We start from the raw sequence: 22,345 nt of genomic DNA on the forward strand, positions 1-22,345 counted from the left end.
TATAGTGTAGTGTAGTGTGTAGTGTAGTGTGTAGTGTAGTGTATAGTGTGTAGTGTCTAGTGTGTAGTGTGTAGTAGTGTAGTGTGTAGTGTAGTGTGTAGTGTAGTGTGTAGTAGTGTAGTGTAGTGTGTAGTGTAGTGTGTAGTGTAGTGTGTAGTGTAGTGTGTAGTGTAGTGTGTAGTGTAGTGTAGTGTGTAGTGTAGTGTGTAGTGTAGTGTGTAGTGTAGTGTGTAGTGTAGTGTGTAGTGTAGTGTAGTGTGGTGTGTAGTGTAGTGTAGTGTGTAGTGTAGTGTGTAGTGTAGTGTGTAGTGTAGTGTATAGTGTGTAGTGTAGTGTATAGTGTAGTGTGTAGTGTATAGTGTAGTGTAGTGTGTAGTGTAGTGTGTAGTGTGTAGTGTGGTGTGTAGTGTAGTGTGTAGTGTAGTGTAGTGTGTAGTGTAGTGTGTAGTGTAGTGTGTAGTGTAGTGTGTAGTGTAGTGTGTAGTGTAGTGTAGTGTGTAGTGTAGTGTATAGTGTGTAGTGTAGTGTATAGTGTAGTGTGTAGTGTATAGTGTAGTGTAGTGTGTAGTGTATAGTGTAGTGTAGTGTGTAGTGTATAGTGTAGTGTGTAGTGTGTAGTGTAGTGTGTAGTGTAGTGTGTAGTGTAGTGTGTAGTGTAGTGTATAGTGTAGTGTAGTGTGTAGTGTAGTGTGTAGTGTAGTGTATAGTGTGTAGTGTAGTGTATAGTGTAGTGTGTAGTGTATAGTGTAGTGTAGTGTGTAGTGTAGTGTGTAGTGTGTAGTGTAGTGTGTAGTGTATAGTGTGGTGTAGTGTCTAGTGTAGTGTCTAGTGTGTAGTGTATAGTGTAGTGTGTAGTGTAGTGTGTAGTGTAGTGTGTAGTGTAGTGTGTAGTGTAGTGTGTAGTGTATAGTAGTGTATAGTGTAGTGTGTAGTGTAGTGTGTAGTGTAGTGTAGTGTGTAGTGTAGTGTGTAGTGTAGTGTATAGTGTAGTGTATAGTGTAGCATGTAGTGTAGTGTATAGTGTAGTGTATAGTGTAGTGTATAGTGTAGCGTGTAGTGTAGTGTATAGCGTAGTGTGTAGTGTAGCGTGTAGTGTAGTGTATAGTGTAGTGTAAAGTGTAGTGTAGTGTGTAGTGTAGTGTATAGTGTAGTGTATAGTGTAGTGTGTAGTGTAGTGTATAGTGTAATGTAGTGTATAGTGTGTAGCGTGTAGTGTATAGTGTGTAGTGTATAGCGTGTATTGTAATGTAGTGTGTATAGTAGTGTGGTGTGTAGTGTAGCGTAGCATAGTGTATTGTAATGTGCAGTGTATTATGTAGTGTATAGTGGTGTAGTGTATAGTAGTGTAGAGTATAGAGTGGTGTATAGTAGTGCAGTCTATAATAGTAGTGTAGTGTATAATATTGGTGTAGTGTATCAGAGTGCATAGTAGTGTAGAGTATAATAGTGGTGAAATGTATCGCAGTGTAGTGCATAGTGGTGTAATGTATCGTAGTGTAGTGCATAGTGGTGTAGTGTATCATAAGTTCAACATGTAGACACGAGTACATTTGCCTTGTCTAGAGAAGACCACTCACACTACCACTGCTCCCGGCTTTCCCACTCACCCACCCACCCACATTCACCCACCCACCCATCCACCCACTCACCCACTCACCCACCTACTCACTCACCCACCCACCCACTCACTCACCCAACAACAACAACCGCCATTCGCCACTAAGTGGCGGTGACGTCACCACGACGCTTGTGCCAGGCTATGTGCACCCTGAGGCCACGTGAAGTGTCGAACACCCGCTGGTAGGAGGTCACGGGCCAGACCCAGGTGCCACGGGTTGACTGACTGAGATGACTGGCTGATGCACCACCTGTGCCCCCTACTGTGGCAACCTGCTGTGCTTTAGCCACCCGGCGCTCCGCTCGTTGTTGTGAGCGTCGCTCCTCCGCCCTCCGTTGTTGTTGGAGGGCGACTACCTCCAACTGCCCAGTAGCATCCTTCACGAGCCTCCTCCACAGAGGCCGATCTTGACACCGCTGGTACCAGTCATCGGCAAGTCCACTCAGCTCCACGTCCTCCTGTACCACATCACTCCATCTCTTTTCTAGCCCGTGCCGCGCCCGCTTAGCCCCCTCAATCCGGCTGAACAAAAGCTGTTTCGGCATGCGGTGGCTGGGCATGCGGGCTACATGACCCAGCCATCGCAGCCTTCCCCGCCGGAGGAGCTCACCGATGGGACCTTGCCCAGATCTTTCAAGGATTTGTGAGCTCCTCACACAATCCAGTCTGGTTAAACCCAGGATGGATCGTAGGCAGGCCAGCCTAAATGTTTCTAACCGGCGAAGATGTTCCATTAGGGGGGTCCATGTTTCGCAAGCGTAGAGAAGGGAGGGAATGACCGTGGCCGAGAAGACCTGAAGCTTAGTGCGGAGCGACAGACCAGGTAGCTTCCACACAGCATTACGCAACCGATGAAAAGATATTGCCGCTCGACTGATTCGGAGTGAGACCTCTGCTGTTAAACTGGAGCCAGTCATAAGCACACTGCCCAGGTATGGGAAACTCTCCACTCTCTCCACAACTGCCCCATCACGGATTGGGAGTTGTGGGGATGAAGTGTCCGATGGTACAAAATACCCAGGCAGGTGCTTAGTTTTCGTGGGGCTGATAGTAAGGCCCCATCTCTTAGTGGCACGCTCCAGTCTCAGGAGCAGCGTCTCCAACTCCTCCTCCGAATGAGCAGCTATTACCAAATCATCAGCATACATAACGTGGTTGAGCAATAGGGAGCCATCCTTTGACCGCACCCGGGCATCGATCAGCCTCCCATTATATCTGTACCATATGGAGATTCCCCCGGTACAGCTATTGAAGGCTTCACGAACTACGTGGTCAAAATAGATGTTAAATAATCTGGGAGCCAGAGGACATCCCTGTCGCACCCCAAGGTGTACAGGGAATGGCTCTGGCTCCCGGCCACGTAGTTTTACCCGGGCCCGCTCACCATCATGAAGGTCCTTAATGATCGTGAGCAGAAGGTCAGGTACTCCAAAAGCACGAAGAACAACCCAGAGCCCAGGCCTACTGATGGTATCATAGGCCTTGACCAGGCCAATAAAGCAGAGATGTAGGTCTTGTTGAAATTCCCTACACCTCTGCTGTAGCAGACGGACAGAAAATATTGCATCTGTGCAGGACCACCCTTTCCTGAAACCGCATTGGGGCTCCGCAAGCCTCTCCTCAGCGTGCCTGGCAAGGCGATGATGTTGAATAATCCTTGCCAGGACCTTTCCCGGCACACTGAGGAGTGAGATGCCCTTGTAGTTGTTACAGTCTGTGCGGTCCCCCTTCTTAAAAAGGTGGACTACCAGGGCATCCTTCCAATCCTGCGGAACCCGTCCAGTGGTCCAGACTGTTGTTATGATGTCATATAGGGCAGTCTGTGCACAAACGCCGCCCTCCCTCAGCATTTCGCTTGGGAGATCATCTCTGTCCACTGCCTTTCCTGGTCTCAGACTCCGGATCGCCTCCAGTACTTCCTCAACAGATGGCACCTCAGCCAGCCACTCACAGGGGGTGACTTCTTCCAATATTTGAGGCACCGCAGCCTCAGCAGGGTCATCCTCACTTTGTGCCACGATGTTTTCCTGGCTGAGGGATTTTCCCTCCCCCAGGACCTCAAAGAAATGCTCAGCAAATCTGCTGAGCAGATTTGCTGAGCATTTCTGGGAAGCTGTAAGCCCCAGGCGAGCCCAAAGTATCCTGGGGCTTACAGCTTCCCACACCTCACCGCCATGCTCCCATGCCCCCTTCATTCTTTTGTTCAAAAGAAGAGCCACACCCTGTTGTTTGGCAGTCTGCTGCCCCGAGTAGAGGACTGTCCACCCCTCATGGTGGCAGGAGCCAGAGCCAGTCCACCGGACCTCCTGAATGCCACATAGATCCAGGCGGTACCGGTCCAGCTCCCGACAGAGGAGTGGCAGCCTCTCCTCCACAGTGAGTGTTGGAACATTCCATGTGGCCACCCGTAGTGGCTTTTCGTTGTTTCTGGAGTAGCCCCGAGGGTAGGTATTCAATCTCCTGGCTCCGCCAATTGGGGTTTGGCCAGGAGACGTCATAGACGCCTGGCCCCCCGGGGCCTCCGGCACAAGCTTATTAGTTACATATTTCAGTTTAACTCGTGGTTTCGTGGTAATTAATTGAAGGTGGAGGGGTTACCAGCCCCTCGCACCCGTCCAGAGCCCCCGTTTAGCCCCTGTGGTGGACACATATGCCATGAGGGGAGGAGCCAATCACAATTGGACCTCCCCCCACAGCACTGTCCACGACAGAGTTGCCCATCCGGCACATCGAAGAGGAGGTAGGGGGTTGTTTTGCCACCCACCCACCCACTCACCCACTCACTCGACAACTCACTCACCCACCCACTCACCCACTCACTCGACAACTCACTCACCCACCCACTCACCCACTCACTCGACAACTCACTCACCCACCCACTCACCCACTCACTCGACAACTCACTCACCCACTCACCCACCCGCCCACCCCACTCACCCAATCACTCATCCGCTCACCTCACCGCTACAACTGCTTTCCCCCCGCTGGTCTACGGCTCCTCCTGAACCACCATCACACCACCGCCACCACCACCACCACCACCGTCACCACCACCACACCACCACCGCCACCACCGCCACCACCGTCACCACCACCACCGCCACCACCACCACACCACACCGCCTCCTCCACCGCCTCACCAGATCTGCGTCTTGCCGACGCCGGGCGCCCCACACAGCTCGGTGATGGCGCCCGTGGGGAATCCGCCCCCCAGCAGCGAGTCGAGAGCGGCGCAGAAGGACACCACCCCGTCGCGCACCGCCTCCTCCTGCAGGAGCAGCTCCAGCGCCGTCACCGGCACCGCCGCGGCCAAGCCGGCGGCGGTGCCGGCGGCGGTGGTGCCGGCGGTGGCTGCTTGGCCACGGAGCGCCGTGCCGCGCGAGCCGCGGGCGCCGGAGGGAAGCCAGCGGCTCGGGCTGGCGCTGTGCTCGTCCGCAACCGCTGATGGTGGTGGTGGTGGTGGTGGTGCTGATGCTGCTGCTGATGACGATGGTGCCGCTGCTGCTGATGATGCTGCTGCTGCTGCTGCTGATGACGATGGCACCGCTGCTGATGACGCTGCTGGCGCTGCTGCCGATGATGCTGCTGCTGATGACGATGGTGCTAATGCAGCTGATGCCGCTGCTGCTGCTGCTGATGACGATGGCACCGCTGCTGATGACGATGGCACCGCTGCTGCTGCTGCTGCTGCTGATGACGATGATGCTGATGCTGCTGCTGCTGCTGCTGCTGCCGCTGGCGTCTCTGCGCAGGCTTCCGTCGACTCCGCGTTGTCGTCCGCGTCTGGACGAGGCGCAAGGGGGGGGGTGGGGGGTGGGGGTACGACGAGGCAGAGAGGCAGAATCAGCGAAGGTGGCGGTTAACTTCAACTACTACACACTACACTACACTATACACTACACTATACACTACACTACACTATACACTACACACTACACTACACTATACACTACACTACACTATACACTACACTATACACTACACTACACTATACACTACACTATACACTATACTATACACTACACACTACTATACACTACACTATACACTACTATACACTACACTATACACTACTATACACTACACTATACACTACACTATACACTACACTATACACTATACACTACACACTACACTACACACTACACTATACACTACACTACACACTACACACTACACTACACACTACACTATACACTATACACTACACTATACACTACACTATACACTACACTACACTATACACTACACTATACACTACACTATACACTACACTACACTATACACTACACTATACACTACACTATACACTACACTATACACTACACTATACACTACTATACACTACACTATACACTACTATACACTACACTATACACTACACTATACACTACACTATACACTACACTATACACTACACTACACACTACACTACACACTACACTATACACTACACTACACACTACACTACACACTACACTATACACTATACACTACACTATACACTACACTATACACTACACTATACACTACACTATACACTACACTACACACTACACACTACACTATACACTACACTACACACTACACTATACACTACACTACACTATACACTATACTATACACTACACTATACACTACTATACACTACACTATACACTACTATACACTACACTATACACTACACTATACACTACACTATACACTACACTATACACTATACACTACACACTACACTACACACTACACTATACACTATACACTACACTATACACTACACTATACACTACACTATACACTATACACTACACACTATACACTATACACTACACTACACACTACACTATACACTACACTACACACTACACTATACACTACACTACACACTACACTACACACTACATTATACACTACACTATACACTACACTACACACTACACTATACACTACACTATACACTACACTATACACTATACACTACACACTACACTATACACTATACACTACACTACACACTACACTATACACTACACTATACACTACACTATACACTACACTATACACTACACTATACACTACACTATACACTACACTATACACTACACTACACACTACACTATACACTATACACTACACTATACACTACACTATACACTACACTATACACTACACTATACACTACACTATACACTACACTACACACTACACTATACACTACAACACACCACACTATACACTACACTACACTATACACTACATTATACACTACACTATACACTATACACTACACTATACACTACACTATACACTATACACTACACTATACACTATACACTACACTATACACTACACTATACACTACATTATACACTACACTACTATACACTACACTATACACTACATTATACACTACACTATACACTACATTATACACTACACTACTATACACTACACTATACACTACACTATACACTACAATATACACTACACTATACACTACACTACACTATACACTACATTATACACTACACTATACACTACACTACACTATACACTACATTATACACTACACTATACACTACACTATACACTACATTATACACTACATTATACACTACATTATACACTACACTATACACTACACTATACACTACACTATACACTACTATACACTACACTATACACTACATTATACACTACACTATACACTACACTATACACTACACTACACTACACACTATACACTACACTACACACTACATTATACACTACACTACACACTACATTATACACTACACTATACACTACATTATACACTACACTATACACTACACTATACACTACACTATACACTACACTATACACTACATTATACACTACACTATACACTACACTACTATACACTACACTATACACTACATTATACACTACATTATACACTACATTATACACTACACTATACACTACATTATACACTACATTATACACTACACTATACACTACACTATACACTACACTATACACTACACTATACACTACTATACACTACTATACACTACATTATACACTACACTATACACTACACTATACACTACACTACACTATACACTACACTATACACTACACACTACATTATACACTACACTATACACTACACACTACATTATACACTACACTATACACTACACTATACACTATACACTACACTATACACTACACTATACACTACACTATACACTACATTATACACTACACTACTATACACTACACTACACACTACATTATACACTACACTATACACTACATTATACACTACATTATACACTACACTATACACTACACTATACACTACATTATACACTACACTATACACTACACTACACTATACACTACATTATACACTACACTATACACTACACTACACTATACACTACATTATACACTACATTATACACTACACTATACACTACACTATACACTACATTATACACTACATTATACACTACATTATACACTACACTATACACTACACTATACACTACACTATACACTACTATACACTACACTATACACTACATTATACACTACACTATACACTACACTATACACTACACTACACACTACACTATACACTACACTACACACTATACACTACACTACACACTACATTATACACTACACTATACACTACATTATACACTACACTATACACTACACTATACACTACACTATACACTACATTATACACTACACTATACACTACACTACTATACACTACACTATACACTACATTATACACTACATTATACACTACACTATACACTACATTATACACTACATTATACACTACACTATACACTACACTATACACTACACTATACACTACACTATACACTACTATACACTACTATACACTACACTATACACTACACTACACTATACACTACACTATACACTACACTATACACTACACACTACATTATACACTACACTATACACTACACACTACATTATACACTACACTATACACTACACTACACACTACACTATACACTACACTATACACTACACTATACACTACACTATACACTACACACTACACTATACACTACACTATACACTACACTATACACTATTATACACTACACTATACACTACACTATACACTACATTATACACTACACTATACACTACACTATACACTACACTACACTATACACTACACACTACATTATACACTACACACTACACTATACACTACACACTACACTACACTACTATACACTACACTATACACTACATTATACACTACACTATACACTACACTACATTATACACACTATACACTACATTATACACTATACACTACACTATACACTACATTATACACTACACTACATTATACACTACACTATACACATTACACACTATACACTACATTATACACTACACTATACACTACATTATACACTACACTATACACTACATTACTATACACTACACTATACACTACACTATACACTACATTATACACAACACTATACACAACACTATACACAACACTACACAACTATACACTACACACTACATTATACACTACACTACATTATACACTACACTATACACTACATTATACACTATACACTACACTACTACACACAACACGATACACTACACTACTATACACTATACACTACACTACTATACACTACATTATACACTATACTACACACTACACTACTATACACTACACATGACTCTACACTATACTATACACTCCACTACTATTCACTACACTATACACTACACTATACTATACACTCTACACTATACTATACACTCCACACTATACTATACACTACACTATACACTACTCTACACAATACTATACACTACTCTACTATACACTATACTATACACTCCACACTATACTATACACTCCACACTATACTACACACTCCACACTATACTATACACTCCACTACTATACACTAAACTATACACTACTCTACACAATACTATACACTCCACTACTATACACTATACTATACACTACACTATACACTCCACACTATACTATACACTACACTATACACTACTCTACACAATACTATACACTCCACTACTATACACTACACTATACTCTACACTATACTATACACTCCATAATAAAGGTTGTTGGGTTAGATCGCGTTATTTATAAATGTGTCGTAACCCTCCACCACCCGACACGGCCAATCAGCAAAAAAAAGTGTCACGTTGACAAAAGACAAATTAGTTCACTACTTTAGCCCACCGGTGTGTTGAAGAGTGAATCCACAACATTTACAGTTTGAGTTGTACTGTGACGTTTCGCTGGTGATTTACATCCAGCATCATCGGGCAATTCGCCAGAATGGTAAAGCCCTCGCTTGCTCCCGGTTTTATATCGAGTAGCAGCAGGGTGACGTCATCACTTAACTCATATCAGGTGCAGTGATTAGAGGCGGAGGGGAGTGGGTATTGTAATTATATAATCGATTGGTAATCAGTCAATGGTTATGATTAGTAATGAGTTGTAGATTAGTAATTAGTTGTAATGTGTGTTAGTGAGTATATGCCATGTTAGCAATCCATTAATTAGTATGTGTTTCCCCTATAAGGAATTGTAATGTGCATTCATATTCTTAGCTCCCTCGGCAAAGCCACGCCGAAGGGGAACAACAAAACAACAAACATAGATATTCTATTAATCTATTGCTTCCCCCCAATGCGACTCCACCGAAAGAGCCAAGAACATGAATCACTCCAGTCACGAAAGCTTTAAATCAAAATGTAATGTGTATTATTTAATAATACGCTTCCAGGCCGCACTAAGCCTGTAGCTGTCAGAGCGATTAAAGTTATTCTCGTTCCTCTCAATTTCAATGGATTCTCTAATTAGTCTTTGCCAGTAATAATTCGTTTTACACAACACTGCAACATTGTCAAAATCAATTGAGTGTCCTTGTTGACAAGCATGTTCTGCCACTGCCGACAGTTGTGTTTGAGATAATTTAATATTTCTCTGATGTTCTTTTAGTCTTACGCTGATGTTACGTCCCGTCTGTCCAATGTAGCAGCTGCCACATAAACAATTAATCCGATATACACCTTCTGTTGATAATTTAGGTAATACGTCTTTAGTGCAAGATACTAGTTTTCGAATTTTGAGTAACTGTACCAAATCTTACTGTAACGTTTTGCTTTTGCAAAACACGGGCGAATTTGTCAGTTACTCCTGAGATATATGGATTTTTTTTATTGTTTTAACAATCTGGTCGCTTTCAGCAGTATTGCTTTGCGATCGTGATTTGGCATTCAGTGCTCTGTTAATTTGAGCATTATTGTAGCCATTCTGTCGTAGTGCGTCTTTAACGTGTTTAATCTCTCTCACTAGACTCTCACCATCTGACACTGTTTTAGCCCGATGTATGAGCGTCTTGATAAGAGAGGATTTCTGAGCTGGATGATGATGTGATTCTGCATTCAGATAGGCATCAGTGTGCGTTTGCTTTCTGTAAACGCTGTGTGTTATTTTACCGTTTAGGCCATGTCCAAGCAAAATATCTAGGAATGGGAGTGTGTTATTCACCTCCATTTCCATGGTGAACTGGATGGCCGGGTTTTGTGCATTGAGATGATTTAGAAAATCATTAAGTGTATCTTTACCATGTAACCAGACAACCAAAGCGTCATCCACATATCTAAACCAAAAGGATGGTTTTAATGTGCTCGAGGCAAGTGCTCTTATTTCAAAGTTTTCCATGTACAAATTTGCTATAGCAGGGGATAAAGGAGAGCCCATTGCTGCTCCTTCCTTTTGTTTAAAGAAATCCCCTCTCCATAAGAAGTAAGTGTTATTTAAACAATGGCCAGCAAGTTTCGGAATATCTTTTGGTAAACCGGTATTCTTTACTAGTGTATCAAGTAATTTAAGCGATTCGTCCACTGGAACCTTAGTGAATAGAGAAATCACATTAAAACTTATCAGAATATCATCAGGAGTAAGTTTAATATCTTTAATCACATTCACAAGATGTTCTGAATTTTTTACGAATGAAGATGTCCTACCGATGTAGGGCTGTATTTGTTTGGTTATATATTTTGCTAATTGATATGTGGCAGAGCCAATTGTACTGACTATGGGTCGTAATCGGATGCCGATTTTTATGAATCTTTGGTAGCCCATAGAGTCTAGGTGGTTTTGAGGCCCTTGGCTTAATTTGGTATTGCTCATTTTTAGGGATTAATGAATTTGCAATTATTGCAGTGGTCTTACGTTCTAAAGTATTAGTTGGATCTCGTTTAATTTTAATGTAGGTACTTTCCTCTAGTAAATTTCTAATTTTATTATCATAATCGGCTCGTGACATCACTACAGTAGTGCGGCCTTTATCAGCTGCTAGGATTTGGATATCCTTATTTACACGCAGCTCTCTTAAGGCTTTTGCCTCGTTAGAGCTAATATTTACGTTTGGCACTTTGCTATTCTCAATACACTATACACTACTCTACACAATACTATACACTACGATACACTCCACTATACACTACTCTACACACTCCACTACACTATACTATATACTCCACTACTATACACTACACTATACACTACTCTACACAATACTATACACTACACTATACACTACTCTACACAATACTATACACTACTATACACTCCACTATACACTACTCTACACACTCCACTACACTATACTATATACTCCACTACTATACACTACTCTACACAATACTATACACTCCACTACACAATACTATACACTCCAATACACTACACTATGCACTACTCTACACCATACTATACACTCCACTACTAATCACTACACTATTTTAACTTGAAGCGATGGCGGTGTGTGTCCCACGAGAGGATCCCGGGACAGCGGAGACTAAACGGCAGCTGGGCAATAAACTCTCAGACACGCAGAGTGGGTGGTGACGTCGATTCGTAACGTGGACGGGGAGATACACCGGAGGACGCGGAGACAAAATCCACACAGACACCACCACGTGGAGAGAGACGCGTAGTCAGGGTCGGCATCGAGACCCATGACCTCCTGAGGAACCTGAGTACAGTCCAGTGTGAGGTCTATGGGTTCAGTGTGAAGTCTATGGGTTCAGTGTTAGGTCTGTGGGTTCAGTGTTAGGTCTATGGGTTCAGTGTGAAGTCTATGGGTTCAGTGTAAGGTCTATGGGTTCAGTGTGAGGTCTGTGGGTTCAGTGTTAGGTCTGTGGGTTCAGTGTGAGGTCTGTGGGTTCAGTGTTAGGTCTGTGGGTTCAGTGTGAGGTCTATGGGTTCAGTGTTAGGTCTGTGGGTTCAGTGTTAGGTCTGTGGGTTCTGTGTGAAGTCTATGGGTTCAGTGTTAGGTCTATGGGTTCAGTGTTAGGTCTATGGGTTCAGTGTAAGGTCTATGGGTTCAGTGTGAAGTCTATGGGTTCAGTGTGAGGTCTATGGGTTCAGTGTTAGGTCTATGGGTTCAGTGTTAGGTCTGTGGGTTCAGTGTGAAGTCTATGGGTTCAGTGTGAAGTCTATGGGTTCAGTGTTAGGTCTGTGGGTTCAGTGTGAGGTCTATGGGTTCAGTGTGAGGTCTATGGGTTCAGTGTAAGGTCTATGGGTTCAGTGTGAGGTCTATGGGTTCAGTGTAAGGTCTATGGGTTCAGTGTAAGGTCTATGGGTTCAGTGTGAGGTCTATGGGTTCAGTGTGAAGTCTATGGGTTCAGTGTGAAGTCTATGGGTTCAGTGTTAGGTCTGTGGGTTCAGTGTGAAGTCTATGGGTTCAGTGTGAAGTCTATGGGTTCAGTGTTAGGTCTGTGGGTTCAGTGTGAGGTCTATGGGTTCAGTGTGAGGTCTATGGGTTCAGTGTAAGGTCTATGGGTTCAGTGTTAGGTCTATGGGTTCAGTGTGAGGTCTATGGGTTCAGTGTGAAGTCTATGGGTTCAGTGTGAGGTCTATGGGTTCAGTGTAAGGGCTATGGGTTCAGTGTGAAGTCTATGGGTTCAGTGTGAGGTCTATGGGTTCAGTGATAGGTCTATGGGTTCAGTGTTAAGTCTATGGGTTCAGTGTTAGGTCTGTGGGTTCAGTGTGAGGTCTATGGGTTCAGTGTGAGGTCTATGGGTTCAGTGTAAGGTCTATGGGTTCAGTGTTAGGTCTATGGGTTCAGTGTGAGGTCTATGGGTTCAGTGTGAAGTCTATGGGTTCAGTGTGAGGTCTATGGGTTCAGTGTAAGGGCTATGGGTTCAGTGTGAAGTCTATGGGTTCAGTGTGAGGTCTATGGGTTCAGTGATAGGTCTATGGGTTCAGTGTTAAGTCTATGGGTTCAGTGTAAAGTCTATGGGTTCAGTGTAAGGTCTGTGGGTTCAGTGTGAAGTCTATGGGTTCAGTGTTAGGTCTATGGGTTCAGTGTAAGGTCTGTGGGTTCAGTGTAAGGTCTATGGGTTCAGTGTGAAGTCTATGGGTTCAGTGTAAGGTCTATGGGTTCAGTGTGAGGTCTGTGGGTTCAGTGTTAGGTCTGTGGGTTCAGTGTGAGGTCTGTGGGTTCAGTGTTAGGTCTGTGGGTTCAGTGTGAGGTCTATGGGTTCAGTGTGAGGTCTATGGGTTCAGTGTGAGGTCTATGGGTTCAGTGTAAGGTCTGTGGGTTCAGTGTTAGGTCTGTGGGTTCAGTGTGAGGTCTGTGGGTTCAGTGTTAGGTCTGTGGGTTCAGTGTGAGGTCTATGGGTTCAGTGTGAGGTCTATGGGTTCAGTGTGAGGTCTATGGGTTCAGTGTAAGGTCTATGGGTTCAGTGTGAAGTCTATGGGTTCAGTGTGAGGTCTATGGGTTCAGTGTTAGGTCTGTGGGTTCAGTGTGAGGTCTATGGGTTCAGTGTGAAGTCTATGGGTTCAGTGTTAGGTCTATGGGTTCAGTGTAAGGTCTATGGGTTCAGTGTGAGGTCTATGGGTTCAGTGTTAGGTCTATGGGTTCAGTGTGAGGTCTATGGGTTCAGTGTAAAGTCTATGGGTTCAGTGTTAGGTCTATGGGTTCAGTGTGAGGTCTATGGGTTCAGTGTTAGGTCTATGGGTTCAGGGTTAGCTCTATGGGTTCAGTGTCAGGTCTATGGGTTCAGTGTGAAGTCTATGGGTGCAGTGTAAGGTCTATGGGTTCACTGTTAGGTCTATGGGTTCAGTGTTAGGTCTGTGGGTTCAGTGTGAGGTCTATGGGTTCAGTGTAAGGTCTATGGGTTCAGTGTTAGGTCTATGGGTTCAGTGTGAGGTCTATGGGTTCAGTGTGAGGTCTATGGGTTCAGTGTTAGGTCTATGGGTTCAGTGTAAGGTCTATGGGTTCAGTGTAAGGTCTATGGGTTCAGTGTGAGGTCTATGGGTTCAGTGTGAGGTCTATGGGTTCAGTGTAAGGTCTGTGGGTTCAGTGTTAGGTCTGTGGGTTCAGTGTGAGGTCTGTGGGTTCAGTGTTAGGTCTGTGGGTTCAGTGTGAGGTCTATGGGTTCAGTGTGAGGTCTATGGGTTCAGTGTGAGGTCTATGGGTTCAGTGTAAGGTCTATGGGTTCAGTGTGAAGTCTATGGGTTCAGTGTGAGGTTTATGGGTTCAGTGTTAGGTCTGTGGGTTCAGTGTTAGGTCTATAGGTTCAATGTTAGGTCTATGGGTTCAGTGTTAGGTCTATGGGTTCAGTGTGAAGTCTATGGGTTCAGTGTAAGGTCTATGGGTTCAGTGTGAAGTCTATGGGTTCAGTGTAAGGTCTGTGGGTTCAGTGCGAGGTCTATGGGTTCAGTGTGAGGTCTATGGGTTAAGTGTAAGGTCTATGGGTTCAGTGTGAAGTCTATGGGTTCAATGTTAGGTCTATGGGTTCAGTGTTAGGTCTATGGGTTCAGTGTGAAGTCTATGGGTTCAGTGTGAGGTCTATGGGTTCAGTGTGAGGTCTATGGGTTCAGTGTGAGGTCTATGGGTTCAGTGTGAGGTCTATGGGTTCAGTGTGAGGTCTATGGGTTCAGTGTGAGGTCTATGGGTTCAGTGTTAGGTCTATGGGTTCAGTGTGAGGTCTATGGGTTCAGTGTAAAGTCTATGGGTTCAGTGTTAGGTCTATGGGTTCAGTGTGAGGTCTATGGGTTCAGTGTGAGGTCTATGGGTTCAGTGTGAGGTCTATGGGTTAAGTGTGAGGTCTATGGGTTCAGTGTGAGGTCTATGGGTTCAGTGTGAGGTCTATGGGTTCAGTGTGAAGTCTATGGGTTCAGTGTTAGGTCTATGGGTTCAGTGTTAGGTCTATAGGTTCAATGTTAGGTCTATGGGTTCAGTGTTAGGTCTATGGGTTCAGTGTGAAGTCTATGGGTTCAGTGTAAGGTCTATGGGTTCAGTGTGAGGTCTATGGGTTCAGTGTAAAGTCTATGGGTTCAGTGTTAGGTCTATGGGTTCAGTGTGAGGTCTATGGGTTCAGTGTTAGGTCTATGGGTTCAGGGTTAGCTCTATGGGTTCAGTGTCAGGTCTATGGGTTCAGTGTGAAGTCTATGGGTGCAGTGTAAGGTCTATGGGTTCACTGTTAGGTCTATGGGTTCAGTGTGAAGTCTATGGGTTCAGTGTAAGGTCTATGGGTTCAGTGTGAAGTCTATGGGTTCAGTGTGAGGTCTATGGGTTCAGTGTAAGGTCTATGGGTTCAGTGTGAAGTCTATGGGTTCAGTGTTAAGTTTATGGGTTCAGTGTGAGGTCTATGGGTTCAGTGTGAAGTCTATGGGTTCAGTGTGAGGTCTATGGGTTCAGTGTAAGGTCTATGGGTTCAGTGTAAGGTCTATGCGTTCAGTGTTAAGTTTATGGGTTCAGTGTGAGGTCTATGGGTTCAGTGTGAAGTCTATGGGTTCAGTGTGAGGTCTATGGGTTCAGTGTTAGGTCTATGGGTTCAGTGTGAAGTCTATGGGTTCAGTGTGAGGTCTATGGGTTCAGTGTGAGGTCTATGGGTTCAGTGTTAGGTCTATGGGTTCAGTGTGAGGTCTATGGGTTCAGTGTGAGGTCTATGGGTTCAGTGTTAGGTCTATGGGTTCAGTGTGAAGTCTATGGGTTCAGTGTAAGGTCTGTGGGTTCAGTGCGAGGTCTATGGGTTCAGTGTGAGGTCTATGGGTTAAGTGTAAGGTCTATGGGTTCAGTGTGAAGTCTATGGGTTCAATGTTAGGTCTATGGGTTCAGTGTTAGGTCTATGGGTTCAGTGTGAAGTCTATGGGTTCAGTGTGAGGTCTATGGGTTCAGTGTGAGGTCTATGGGTTCAGTGTGAGGTCTATGGGTTCAGTGTGAGGTCTATGGGTTCAGTGTGAGGTCTATGGGTTCAGTGTGAGGTCTATGGGTTCAGTGTTAGGTCTATGGGTTCAGTGTGAGGTCTATGGGTTCAGTGTAAAGTCTATGGGTTCAGTGTTAGGTCTATGGGTTCAGTGTGAGGTCTATGGGTTCAGTGTGAGGTCTATGGGTTCAGTGTGAGGTCTATGGGTTAAGTGTGAGGTCTATGGGTTCAGTGTGAGGTCTATGGGTTCAGTGTGAGGTCTATGGGTTCAGTGTGAAGTCTATGGGTTCAGTGTTAGGTCTATGGGTTCAGTGTTAGGTCTATAGGTTCAATGTTAGGTCTATGGGTTCAGTGTTAGGTCTATGGGTTCAGTGTGAAGTCTATGGGTTCAGTGTAAGGTCTATGGGTTCAGTGTGAGGTCTATGGGTTCAGTGTTAGGTCTATGGGTTCAGTGTGAGGTCTATGGGTTCAGTGTAAAGTCTATGGGTTCAGTGTTAGGTCTATGGGTTCAGTGTGAGGTCTATGGGTTCAGTGTTAGGTCTATGGGTTCAGGGTTAGCTCTATGGGTTCAGTGTCAGGTCTATGGGTTCAGTGTGAAGTCTATGGGTGCAGTGTAAGGTCTATGGGTTCACTGTTAGGTCTATGGGTTCAGTGTGAAGTCTATGGGTTCAGTGTAAGGTCTATGGGTTCAGTGTGAAGTCTATGGGTTCAGTGTGAGGTCTATGGGTTCAGTGTAAGGTCTATGGGTTCAGTGTGAAGTCTATGGGTTCAGTGTTAAGTTTATGGGTTCAGTGTGAGGTCTATGGGTTCAGTGTGAAGTCTATGGGTTCAGTGTGAGGTCTATGGGTTCAGTGTAAGGTCTATGGGTTCAGTGTAAGGTCTATGCGTTCAGTGTTAAGTTTATGGGTTCAGTGTGAGGTCTATGGGTTCAGTGTGAAGTCTATGGGTTCAGTGTGAGGTCTATGGGTTCAGTGTTAGGTCTATGGGTTCAGTGTGAAGTCTATGGGTTCAGTGTGAGGTCTATGGGTTCAGTGTGAGGTCTATGGGTTCAGTGTTAGGTCTATGGGTTCAGTGTGAGGTCTATGGGTTCAGTGTGAGGTCTATGGGTTCAGTGTTAGGTCTATGGGTTCAGTGTTAGGTCTATGGGTTCAGTGTGAGGTCTATGGGTTCAGTGTAAGGTCTATGGGTTCAGTGTTAGGTCTATGGGTTCAGTGTGAGGTCTATGGGTTCAGTGTGAGGTCTATGGGTTCAGTGTTAGGTCTATGGGTTCAGTGTGAGGTCTATGGGTTCAGTGTTAGGTCTATGGGTTCAGTGTGAGGTCTATGGGTTCAGTGTAAGGTCTATGGGTTCAGTGTGAGGTCTATGGGTTCAGTGTGAGGTCTATGGGTTCAGTGTGAGGTCTATGGGTTCAGTGTGAGGTCTATGGGTTCAGTGTGAGGTCTATGGGTTCAGTGTGAGGTCTATGGGTTCAGTGTTAGGTCTATGGGTTCAGTGTGAAGTCTATGGGTTCAGTGTGAGGTCTATGGGTTCAGTGTAAGGTCTATGGGTTCAGTGTGAGGTCTATGGGTTCAGTGTAAGGTGTATGGGTTCAGTGTGAAGTCTATGGGTTCAGTGTGAAGTCTATGGGTTCAGTGTGAGGTCTATGGGTTCAGTGTTAGGTCTATGGGTTCAGTGTGAGGTCTATGGGTTCAGTGTGAAGTCTATGGGTTCAGTGTGAGGTCTATGGGTTCAGTGTAAAGTCTATGGGTTCAGTGTGAGGTCTATGGGTTCAGTGTGAGGTCTATGGGTTCAGTGTTAGGTCTATAGGTTCAGTGTTAGGTCTATGGGTTCAGTGTTAGGTCTATGGGTTCAGTGTGAAGTCTATTGGTTCAGTGTAAGGTCTATGGGTTCAGTGTTAGGTCTATGGGTCCAGTGTGAGGTCTATGGGTTCAGTGTAAGGTCTATGGGTTCAGTGTTAGGTCTATGGGTTCAGTGTGAGGTCTATGGGTTCAGTGATAGGTCTATGGGTTCAGTGTGAGGTCTATGGGTTCAGTGTGAAGTCTATGGGTTCAGTGTGAAGTCTATGGGTTCAGTGTGAAGTCTATGGGTTCAGTGTGAGGTCTATGGGTTCAGTGTGAGGTCCATGGGTTCAGTGTTAGGTCTATGGGTTCAGTGTTAGGTCTAAGGGTTCAGTGTGAGGTCTATGGGTTCAGTGTGAGGTCTATGGGTTCAGTGTGAGGTCTATGGGTTCAGTGTGAGGTCTATGGGTTCAGTGTGAGGTCTATGGGTTCAGTGTGAAGTCTATGGGTTCAGTGTGAAGTCTATGGGTTCAGTGTGAAGTCTATGGGTTCAGTGTTAGGTCTAAGGGTCTCACCTCTTCTCAGCACAGTCTGCAGAATATCCAGAGCCTCCTCTTTCGAAACTCCCAGCTCTGGAGGGGAATGCGCGGAGTGGAGAGTGAGGAGTGGGGAGTACATTCCATCCTCACCACCCCACTCACCACCTCACTCACTCCCTCACCACCCACTCACCACCACCTCACTCCCTCACCACCCACCCACCACCACCTCACTCCCTCACCACCCACTTGCTCACCACCCACTTGCTTACCACCCACTCACCACCTCACTCCCTCACCAACCCACTCGCCCCTCACCACCCACTCACTCCCTCACCACCCACTCACTCACCACACCACTCGCTCCCTCACCACTCGCCCCCTCACCACGCCACTCACCACCCCACTCACCACCCCACTCACCACCCCACTCACCCCACTCACCACCCCACTCACCCACTCACCACCCCACTCACCCCCTCACCACCCCCCACTCACCTCCCCACTCACCACCCCACTCACCACCCCACTCACCACCTCACTCACTCACCACCCACTCACCACCCACTCACTCCCTAACCACCCCACTCACCACCCACTCACTCCCTCACCACCCCACTCACCACCCACTCACTCCCTCACCACCCACTCACCACCCCACTCACTCCCTCACCACCCACTCACCACCACCTCACTCCCTCACCACCCACTCACCACCACCTCACTCCCTCACCACCCACTCACCACCACCTCACTCCCTCACCATCCACTCACCACCACCTCACTCCCTCACCACCCACTCACCACCACCTCACTCCCTCACCACCCACTCACCACCACCTCACTCCCTCACCACCCACTCACCACCCCACTCACTCCCTCACCACCCACTCACCACCACCTCACTCCCTCACCACCCACTCACCACCACCTCACTCCCTCACCACCCACTCACCACCACCTCACTCCCTCACCACCCACTCACCACCCACTCACCACCCCACTCACTCCCTCACCACCCACTCACCACCACCTCACTCCCTCACCACCCACTCACCACCACCTCACTCCCTCACCACCCACTCACCACCACCTCACTCCCTCACCACCCACTCACCACCCCACTCACTCCCTCACCACCCACTCACCACCACCTCACTCCCTCACCACCCACTCACCACCACCTCACTCCCTCACCACCCACTCACCACCACCTCACTCCCTCACCACCCACTTGCTCATCACCCATTCACCACCCCACTCCCTCACCACCCGTCTCACTCCCTCACCACCCACTCACCACCTCACTCCCTCACCACCCACTCACCACCCCACTCGCCCCCTCACCACCAACTCGCTCCCTCACCACCCACTCACCACCCACTCACTCCCTAACCACCCACTCGCTCCCTCACCACTCACACCCTCACCACCCCACTCGCCCGCTCACCATCCCACTCACCACCCCACTCACCACCCCACTCACCCCCTCACCACCTCACCACCACCCCACTCACCCCCTCACTCACCACCCCACTCACCACCCCACTCACCCACTCACCACCCCACTCACCACCCCCCACTCACCGCGGCTGAGCTCCGAGGGTTTCACCCCCACGAGGTCTCCCGCGGTCTCGAACCCGGCGGCCGTCAGTCGCTCCTTGTGACGAGGCGGCAGCGGGAAGCTCCCCGTGGCGCGCTGCATGCTCACCTCACAACCTCACCTCTCCTCACCTCACAACCTCACCTCACCCTCACCTCGCCCTCGCCTCTCCTCACCTCGCCTCACCCTCGTCTCTCCTCACCCTCGCCTCTCCTCACCCTCTCCTCACCTCGCCTCACCCTCGCCTCACCCTCCTCACCTCGCCTCACCCTCGCCTCCTCACCTCACCTCACCCTCTCCTCACCCTCGCCTCACCCTCTCCTCAGCCTCGCCTCAGCCTCACCTCGCCTCACCTCGCCTCACCCTCGCCTCCTCACCTCACCTCACCCTCTCCTCACCCTCGCCTCACCCTCTCCTCAGCCTCGCCTCAGCCTCACCTCGCCTCACCCTCGCCTCCTCACCTCACCTCACCCTCTCCTCTGCCTCGCCTCACCTCGCCTCACCCTCGCCTCCTCACCTCACCTCACCCTCTCCTCACCCTCGCCTCACCCTCTCCTCAGCCTCGCCTCAGCCTCAACTCGCCTCACCTCGCCTCACCCTCGCCTCCTCACCTCACCTCACCCTCTCCTCACCCTCGCCTCACCCTCTCCTCAGCCTCGCCTCAGCCTCACCTCGCCTCACCCTCGCCTCAGCCTCGCCTCAGCCTCACCTCGCCTCACCTCGCCTCAGCCTCGCCTCACCTCGCCTCAGCCTCACCTCGCCTCACCCTCGCCTCACCTCGCCTCAGCCTCGCCTCAGCCTCACCTCTCCTCACCCTCCTCACCTCTCCTCACCCTCCTCACCTCGCCTCAGCCTCGCCCTCTCCTCTCCTCACCCTCCCCTCACCCTCTCCTCACCTCCCGTCAATGCGTCCACCGCTCACCACTCGCTCGATTTTCGGCTCCGTTGCAGTGAGGCGTTTCCCGCCAAAATAACCGGAAGTTGTTAATAGCACCTCTCACCAATTTCCGGTCACGCCCCCTCCACTTTTAGGCACGCCCCCCCACACACACATCTGGTCACGCCCCCCCCCCGCTCCCCGCTTTCTAATCACGCCCCTTCCCTACTGGCCACGCCTCCTTTTTACTATCACGCCCCCTTCCATGCAGCTCACGCCCCCTCTTCTGGTCACGCCTTCTCTACCCATAATAACGCCCCCCCCCACCCCTAATCACGCCCCCCACTTCTGGTCACATCCCTCCCACCGCTGATCACGCGCCCGAACCCCTGGCCACGCCCCCCCACTTCTGGTCACCCGCCCCCTTGGTCTCACCCCCCCCCCCTAGTCACGCCCCCCTAACCCTGTCCACGCCCCTCCTTAATTCTGGTCACGCTCCCCATACCTGGCCACGCCCCCCCCCACCACCGCTGGTGACGTCCCCCACCCCCTGGCCACACCTCGCCACTTATGGTCACCTCCCCACTTAAAGTCACCCACCCCCCCCGTCACGACCCCCTTTCCATGGCCACGCCCCCTACC

At 47.4% G+C, this 22,345-nt stretch overlaps 1 protein-coding gene across 6 annotated transcripts in view; it reads right to left on the minus strand.

Moving 5' to 3' along the window:
• LOC116958394 (DNA repair protein RAD51 homolog 3) overlaps nt 1–21,030 on the minus strand; it is a 65,585-nt gene extending 44,555 nt beyond the window's left edge. For 5 of the 6 annotated variants that reach the window (XR_012930931.1, XR_012930932.1, XR_012930930.1 and 2 more), the window contains exons 1-3: nt 20,811–21,030; nt 19,260–19,316; nt 4,759–5,401 (exon numbers count right to left, since the gene is read on the minus strand). Coding sequence is in view for 2 of the 6 variants with exons in the window: in XM_076056640.1 (XP_075912755.1) it covers nt 4,759–5,401; nt 19,260–19,316; nt 20,811–20,928 (818 nt within the window). In the remaining 4 variants the exon portion in view is untranslated. The remainder of the gene's footprint in view (nt 1–4,758; nt 5,402–19,259; nt 19,317–20,810) is intronic. The other variant, XM_076056639.1, reaches the window with a different exon arrangement.
• Between the last annotated feature and the right edge of the window lie 1,315 nt (nt 21,031–22,345).

Source organism: Petromyzon marinus, chromosome 77 (assembly GCF_048934315.1).
Source record: "Petromyzon marinus isolate PM22_M1 ecotype Great Lakes invasive population chromosome 77, UKy_Petmar_22M1.pri1.0, whole genome shotgun sequence".
NCBI classification, from domain to species: domain Eukaryota; kingdom Metazoa; phylum Chordata; class Hyperoartia; order Petromyzontiformes; family Petromyzontidae; genus Petromyzon; species Petromyzon marinus.